General features: G+C 39.1%; 1 protein-coding gene across 5 annotated transcripts in view; it reads right to left on the reverse strand.

Moving 5' to 3' along the window:
- The window catches only part of GPBP1 (GC-rich promoter binding protein 1), a 56,207-nt gene that overhangs the window by 3,071 nt on the left and 44,206 nt on the right, over positions 1-8,930 (reverse strand). For 3 of the 5 annotated variants that reach the window (XM_010580557.1, XM_010580560.1, XM_010580559.1), the window contains 4 exons: positions 7,936-8,120; positions 7,333-7,471; positions 6,694-6,857; positions 2,286-2,470 (listed from right to left, as the gene is read on the reverse strand). In XM_010580557.1, the coding sequence (XP_010578859.1) occupies positions 2,286-2,470; positions 6,694-6,857; positions 7,333-7,471; positions 7,936-8,120 (673 nt within the window). The remainder of the gene's footprint in view (positions 1-2,285; positions 2,471-6,693; positions 6,858-7,332; positions 7,472-7,935; positions 8,121-8,930) is intronic. The other 2 variants (XM_010580558.1, XM_010580561.1) reach the window with 1 other exon arrangement.

Raw genomic sequence — 8,930 nt, forward strand, 5'->3', positions numbered from 1 at the left:
CCCCCCCCCCGTGAGGGGGGGGGGGGGGGGGGGGCGAGTGAGCGGCTGCGTGGTGCTTAGTTGCTGGCTGGGGTTAAACCACGACAGTGCCAAAAGTGGGACAGCAATATCTGAGGAGGAATACAAGTGGTTTTACATGTGAAGACGCTGTGTAAACAGGGCTTATCTGAGGGTGAAGACACTGTGACATTTAACAACAAAGATAGTAAGTTCTCTTGCTGCACAGTTTTTGCCAAAAGGATTAGCACCTTCTTCAGGCAAACCATGCACCTATTGACTTCAAATGTTAAAGGAGGTTAAAGCTATTTCACAAAAAATAAAGAGGTTTCTAAATTATGTGCCAGAACTGACACAACAGACTGACCCTTAGAGCTGAAGAATGGTGAATACATTAAAACTGGGAAGTAAGATGAACTCACAGTTAATGTCATGTGCCAGGTACTTCATTTAGCCAGATGGCATCAAAAAATGCCCTTCAACATAACTCTCCCCACAAAGAACTCTAGGTCCCAATACAATGGATGTGCATTGGGCAAGCTTGCAGATGACCAGTGACACCACTGACTGTTGTTAAAACCACAATAAAAGCCTGAAATTGCAGAAGAAGGGGAGAACAGCTCTACTCTGTTCAGAAAAGTTTACAGGACAGTAACAGAAATGGAAGTTACATCCTCTGTAGTATTTGGGCCAAACTGGATGATAAGACAGCCAGGAACAATTAAATCCTCAGTAAGCAGCAGAAATAATACACAAGTCATCCAAAACTCTCTTTTAAGAGAATGTGTGCATTTGTATAGACATACAGAAAAAGACTCACAATGCCAAATGCAGTTTAATGATAGTTATACTTTTGGCAACAGTAATTTGAGTTAGAAAGTTTTACTGCAAGCAAGCTAAGATGTTAACAGTAGTATGTACAATAAAGTGAATAGTTACAGAGCTCCTGTTAATGTAAATAAAATTTAGCAGAATGGTTAATTAGCTTTTAAGCAACATTGTCTGAAGTTAGCAGGACCGCTGCCCCTTCAAAGCAACACTAGACTTCTAGAATGGTTAAAAGCTTGAACTACATAAAAAAAATAAGCTTCAGATTAGTAAACTTGACTCCAACAGGATGGCTGCATGTCAGAAACTTCCACAGCAGAAGGAAAGCCCAAGGTACATTTTGTACAAGATGTGCCAATATTGTTACTAGGTATGCACAAGTATACTGTAAGTTAAGCTGATCACTTCAAGTCCAATTTACCACAAAAAGGTTTACCATAACACCTGTCTACATGTATGCAGAGGTCACAGCCAAAGGGCTGGGACAGTATAGAGACACAGACTCTCTGGGATACCACAAAGGAAAAACACTTGCCCAGAAACCCTGTGAAGGTCATTCAATGTTATTTGAAGTGAAAAATGAGACTTAGATTTGACTCCTATCTTCTAGTCAAAAAAGCAGCAGCAGCAGCCTCTAGTGGCCAAAGATTTCTGTCTCCATAGCCAATGGCAGAAAAAAAGAAACAGCAGGGTTCATTTCATTTTTTGTACTCATGAGGGATAAGAGGTCATGAAAGTTTCCTCTGCAGGTACTACAAAAAGGAAAGTTCTCCAGTCCAATGTATACATATAATCTATCACCAAAAAAAAAAAAAACAAAAAAAACCTATCACTGCAATTCTGTAGTTGCCAGAAACAGTAAGAATCTGACAGAGCTCATGACAAGCTCATTCTAGACTGAGTTGTGATTTCCCAGCAGCATCATTCTCATCTCTGCCAGTTGGTACTGCAGTTACTTTTATGAGATACTAGAATTGTTACAATCCTTTAAGTTACTTTCTCCCTTTCCAGCGCATTTTCTTGTGATGCCAATGACAGTGTCAACTAGTCAGCTACAGAAATAATTAATTACTTTAACAATGACGAAAAATTCACTGGAGTTTTACATAAGATGCAGCATTTAAAGTATTATTAATACAAATAGCAATTACATGCATTGTTCATTCTAGACATGCAGACCAAAATCAGAGGGATGAAGTCACTATGCAGTTCGCTTTATTTCTTTATAAGGAAATACTTCAAATTTTTAGTAAAGCAAGTTTAAGTCAATACACAAGTCTAGCAGAAACAAAGTATATTCCATGTTAAATTAGTACATGTTTAAAAGTTAAACTTTGACAGTACTCATTAAACATTTTATGTGTTCTCAGTTTTCAGATTCTGACTTCTGAAACAGTAAGAATTTATGACATGCTCACTTACCATGAAGGAACACTCTTTGTATTATATAAAGTACATACCTATGCTCTGCCTCCAGTGAGCTTGAAAGAACATCTGCCCGAGGGAAAGCTGAAGATCGAATGACTTGTTGAGATGTAATTGAAGCATTGCCATTCTCCTGCGGAATTTCATTTTCAAAGTTTCGGTTTATATCTCTCTCATGATGAGGGCTGTTGCTGTTACGCAAGTTAAAGGACTCATCATCCTGTTAAAAATAATGATATATTACAAAATTCAAAAGTAAATTCCATTCACAAGTAAGTGTCTGCAAGGGCTGCAATTCAGTGATTCCATTTAATTTAAATTAAGTTTAAATGGAGACACTCTATACTACTTCAGGGGTAATTCTGTTCATACTTCTGGAGTTTGTAATACCTGGATACTACAGAAATCCTAACTTATGCCACTGATCAAGTGATGTAGAAAGCAACTCCCAAGCTCTGCCTCAAACATTTTTCTATGAAGTTTCAAACATATCTTAAAATACAAACTTATTTAAGCTGCCTTTCATACTTGCAGAAATAACAGGTTACCTGTTGAACTTACAATGTTCCTAATTAAGTATCAGAGCCATGTGTGTCAGTAGAAGTTTGAAAGCGTAAGAGTTTTCAAGTTTACTTAGGGTAAGGGGGAGGTCATAGCCACCCTACCTCAACCAGCAAATTCATCTGCCACAAGTTCAGAAAGACTGGATACTGCTCTTTAAATTCAGACAACAATTTCCCCTATGTACATGCACGCACCACAGCTTCTCAGGCTGTTCTTAACAGCAACTGTAACTTACTAGCCATGAAATAAGAACTAGGAAAAAAGTTTATTTAGAAAGCAGATTGTTCAGCTTCACTCCAATATTAAAAGCTCTTTAATCCTATAAATCACAGATGTTTCTTTTTATTCTACTCATTCAGCACCCTGTAATTCTTATTTAGCAATGAGCCAAATAGCCTCAGAAGTCTCACTAACTGCAAAAACAAAGAGGAGAGTACAATCATTATCTAGTTAACACCCTTTTGACAATGAAATCCCTAAACTGGGCATGTAACAGCATTATCCATAACAGGAAGCAATCACTCCATCAGCCAGTTCTGCATTTGTAAGAAACCATACCGCACAGTCCAAGATCAAGACCACCATCATTTCCCTCCTACTCAGTGTTGTCTGCTCGCAGAAATTTTAGAATGCTCAGCAAGAATTTAAGAACAAGTATCCCAGTAAACATACATTCAGCTGTTAAATCATATGCCTGAAGAATGCATCTCAGATTATCAACAAAATTCATAAAAATATTAAACAATTTTAATATATATAGGGCAAAATAGCTTCTTCCAAGCATGATTCAGCTGCTGATTATGATTTGTCTTATTATTTCAGAGGTGAAATCTGTTAATATAGGCCTCAAAATTCCATCAAGAGGATCATACTACAGAAACTGTTGTGCAGTTATCTCCCCATCCACTCAGTTGCACACCGTGTCTTCTACTGATGATCATTAAAACTAACGTTGGAGGTAGGACGGCTATTACTTACATGATCCGTTTAACATCCTTTCACACCCGTTAGTGAAGCAGCAATGACAGGGAAAAGGAAGCATGCACTTCCAACAACTACTCCAGGCTACTTGTTACATACACCTGTCCAAGGACACTGCAACTTCCACTACTAAAAGCCTTTTTTTTTTTTTTTTTTTTTAAAAATACACTTGCTCCTGAAAATCAGCTGCATACAATGGGACAAGCAAATGCATTTGACGTACGTATCAAAGATATTATCAACTCAAGACAATTTCAGGAACAGAAACCCCCACAAAGTTCATGTACTATTTTCATAATTCCGAAGCTCAAGACAGTGTTTCTCAATATCTTTTTCATCTTAAGTCAAAATCTATGTGTGTTTCTTAAACACACATGAACAACATTACTCCCAAGACCCATCTCAGTGTGCTCAGCCACAGAATGCCTAATGGAAAGATGTAGACCTTTCTTAGCTCACACACACAGCTAAGTTGTACAGTCCCATTACAGCAAGTTTTATTTTGCCTGAAATAGGAACAGGGTCAGAAAAGTCAATCTTACTCTTATAAGCAATGCACACTGGCACTGTTTCTTTTTTCACATCTTTGAATCCAAATAAACCTTCCTCAAGCCCACTCATTTATCTGGCTGATTTGTAATTTATAATGTTTTTTTGTTTTGTTAAAACATTTTAAACCACAGATTTACAGCGAACAGGCTTGTAATCACCTCATCCTGAATAACACAATAATTATCTTCATTTGGACTATGTATGATAACTATGCTTATGGTTTGTTGGTGGCTGGTAGCACTAATACAAATATTCTCTGGTGGCAGCCAAGCACTGCATAAACTGATCCAGATTGAAAGAAACATGATACATATTATATACAGACAGTATAGACCTCCAAGTTGCAATTACAAAGTGAAAACAGGTTCTTTATGTATGCATAAATTGAACTATTGGTCTTATGACTAGACCAAGAATAAAGAACTCCTGACAATCTCATTCTAATTAGAAACAAAATGGTTTGAGAAGCAGAACCAAGTCTTTCCATTAATTGTTTTGTAGGATAACTCATAGCCAAGGTATGAAACACTATCCTCCACAAGTCTATGGGGCCAGATGGGATCCACCCAAGGGCACTGAGGCTCACCAAGACACTTTCTATCATTTACCAGCAGTCCTGGCTAACCAGGGAGGTCCCAGTGGCCTGGAGATTAGCAAACATGATGCCCATCTACAAGAAGGGCCTGAAGGAGGATCAGGGGAACTACAGGCCTGTCAGCCTGACCTCAGTGCTGGGGAAGGTTATGGAGCAGATCATCCTGAGTGCCATCACACAGCATGTACAGGACAACCAGGTGATCAGACCAAGTCAGCATGGGTTTATGAAAGGCAGGGCCTGCTTGACCGACATGATCTCCTATGACAAGATGGCCCACTTACTGGATGAGGGAAACACATTCAATGTTGTCTACATGGACATCAGTAAAGACTTTGACACTGTTTCCCACAGCATTCTCCTGGAGAAACTGGTTGCTCGTGGCTTGGACAAGTGTACTCTTTGCTGGGTGAAAGACTGGCTGGATGGCTGAGCCCAAAGAGTGGTGGTGAATGGAGTTAAATCCAGTTGGTGATCAGTCACAAGTGGTGTTCCCCAGGGCTCAGTACTGGGGCCAGTTCTGTTTAATATCTTTATCAGTGATCTGGATGAGAGGATCGAGTGCACCCTCAGTAAGTTTGCTTACGACACCAAGTTGGGAGGGAGGGTTGATCTACTCAAGGGTAGGAAGGCTCTACAGAGGGATCTGGACAGGCTGGATCGATGGGCTGAGGTCAACTGTATGAGGCTCAGCAAGACCAAGTGCCGGGTCCTGCACTTGGGTCACAACAGCCCCATGCAGCGCTACAGGCTTGGGGAAGACTGGATGGAAAGCTGCCCAGCAGAAAAGAACCTGGGGGTGCTGGTTGACAGCCGGCTGAATATGAGCCAGCAGTGTGCCCAGGTGGCCAAGAAGGCCAACGGCATCCTGGCCTGCATCAGAAATAGTGTGGCCAGCAGGAGCAGGGAGGTGATTGTTCCCCTGTACTGGGCACTGGTGAGGCCGCACCTTGAGTCCTGTGTTCAGTTTTGGGCCCCTCACTACAGGAAAGACATGGAGGTGCTGGAGCATGTCCAGAGAAGGGCAACAAAGCTGGTGAGGGGCCTGGAGCACAAGTCTTATGAGGAGCGGCTGAGGGAGCTGGGGCTGTTTAGTCTGGAGAAGAGGAGGCTGAGGGGAGACCTTATCGCTCTCTACAACTACCTGAAGGGGGGTTGTAGTGAGGTGGGTGTCAGTCTCTTCTCCAAGGTAACAAGCGATAGGACAAGAGGAAACAGCTTCAAGTTGTGCCAGGTGAGGTTTAGATTGGATATTAGGAAAAATTTCTTCACTGAAAGGGGTTGTCAGGCATTGGAACAGGCTGCCCAGGGAAGTGGTTGAGTCACCATCCCTGAAGGTATTTAAAAGACATGTAGATGTGGCACTTAAGGACATGGTTTAGTGGTAGACTTGGCAGTGTTAGATTAACAGTTGGAGTCAGTGACCTTAAGGGTCTTTTCCAACCTAAACAACTCTATGATTACATTATTGTACTAAGCTTAGTTTATTCTTTTTATTATTGCTAAAGACACAGATGTACTTGAGTTATGTATGAACAGATACTGCATAAAGAAAGAAACTTGTAAGAAGCACTGGAGGAAGAGTAGTACTTGGAACAACTTTTTTTAAATTCATCAAAATATAATTCCTTTCCTTCATTTAAAGATCCAAGACCATGACTTAACAGCTGTTTACAGCAAAATAAGAAGCAGTTTATGGTCCGTCTGAAAATTACTACTGCTGGATCTACAACAGGTATGAACAAAACTACCTTCTTTTGCCCAGCATGATTCTTGTCTTCATGTTCCTTTTCCACTCTGTCTTGTTTCAATGCTTTCAAAAATTCACTCTTATCAGTCCGCATTCTTGTCAATTTTGTTAAACGAGGCTGACCAACTTTGTCAACAGGAGATGAAGAATTTGACCAATTACACTAATGTAGGGAGTCAGAGGGAAAAAAAAAAGAATATTAGAAGTTTATTCACTTAGAAAACTTTGAATGAAAGACAAAAAGACTCCCTGGCACCTGTAATTTCAAGTTTCACATATATCCATGGTCAAAAACAGAGAGAAGACATTTCTATTTCAATATATATAGTTCTCACATGTAAACCCAGAGATGCAGATTTATGGAGCACTGCTAACGACCTTCTGAAGTACATCATACCATTAGCAGTTTTGAAGTTTAAACCTACCAGGTTATACTTCCTAATGCACCATTTTTACCCCAAATCAAACCTACAAAGCAAATTGTGCAGTACTTAAAGGCCAGTGATGTGCCTTCCATATTTCTCACACATTAACTTCCAAACTTTTTTAATGCAATTCTGCATAAAACTTACTGATCCCCTTATCTAGCCAAATTAAATGTTTTACAGATTTGATAAAAAAACTAGATACTGCTTTATGTCTTTCACTGCATTTTGTAATAGAGAAGATACCTTGGCAGTTGATTTGAAAGGACTGAAATTGCCAACACCATATGCAGATCCATGAGGAAATGGATTCCCAACTTTATTTTCTTTTGCTTGGCTTTTCCACTGTGTAGGCTAAATAAAAATTTAAACAGAAATTTAAAGAGTCAATAACTACAATAGAATTATTTTCAGGAATCTTCAGAAAAATGATTAAGCAAAAGCAAATGATAACTACAACCACAATTTAGTGCAAACACCTGTTTTCTTGTGGAAAAGAGACTGTTTAAGAGCAATTCATCTGCTCACAAAATATATACAAAAGGCACTGTTTTACCGTAAGTTAAAAACATCCTTTTTGCTCTTACACTTCTCAGAAAAGATAAATAAGAAACAAAGAGAGATCCAATTACAGTATAGCTTAAAAAGAAAAATGAGAAAAAGTTGTTTCCATTCACTTTTGGGGTGTGCTGCACTTAGCAAGAGTTGAAAGCATAATACTCTAGGAACAGTACTCTCAAGGGAGAAATTAGCACATTTAGAACTACAGCATGATTTTTTTCAGCATTCTGTTCACACCACTGGTATCCAAGACTCACCTTTGTGGGTGGAGTGACAAGTTTAGGGACTAATCCTTTATAAGCACTTGTACCAGGTCCATTCCTTACTGGATGTGAATGAAGACTTCCTACTACTGGGAATCCAGATATCTGCAGTTCTTTTGTACTGCCCTTTTTAATGACCAGCATTCTCTGCGATCTAGATTTAGGATTCAAAGGGTACCCTGGAAAAAAAAGAAGGGTACATATATGTGTGTGCATGTATATACAATCTTAAGTCTCTAGTTCATAAGGCACTGGATCGCCATATGGTCCACGGCAAACAGGCATAAATCAGGAACTTAGTCCAGTGTTAGTTCCACAAATAACACACTGTCCAAACCTGGATAAACACAGGTTCTGATCCATTTTCTAGCACTGCCATTTGTAAAATAGTTCACTTGGCAATTCAGGAATTTTACTTTCAGATAGTAAAGATATTCTTCAAAGAAGACAGCTACGCAGTTCTTGTTTGCAAATCTAAAATCCAAATACTATTATTTGTTGGTAGTTACCTAATCTTCAAAAGACATTATGGTTTTCATATTTCCCTTTAAGGTTACTAAAAAATAATTACGTATATATTTATTAACAGCTCAGTTTAAAGCCAAATACTCCACAACAAGGCTCTATAAACATGAGACAAGATGTGCACTACTCTAGACCACAGCAATGACCAGTTTCTCTATCTCCATGCCTCCAAAGGGCATAACAGAACATCTGAGGCTTATAACATTTCCATGTTCAAGAGAGTACTAATTAAGAGACATACAGCCAGCTGTCATACTAAGTAACTGACATTTAGCAGTTTTAAAGAACACCTATTAAAAACAGTTCTAAAATTTTCAAAAAGTGAAAAAAATGCTTTATTTTTTGCACGTGTTCCAATGTTGCATTAACAGCCTTTTCCAAGATTATCTCCTCTCCCTGCAAGCATTTCTACTTCACAGTCACCACATCCTACATTTAAAACAAAAACCCACTATCTTAAAAGC

Source organism: Haliaeetus leucocephalus, unplaced genomic scaffold, assembly GCF_000737465.1.
Source record: "Haliaeetus leucocephalus isolate CR32 unplaced genomic scaffold, Haliaeetus_leucocephalus-4.0 Scaffold722, whole genome shotgun sequence".
NCBI lineage: Eukaryota > Metazoa > Chordata > Aves > Accipitriformes > Accipitridae > Haliaeetus > Haliaeetus leucocephalus.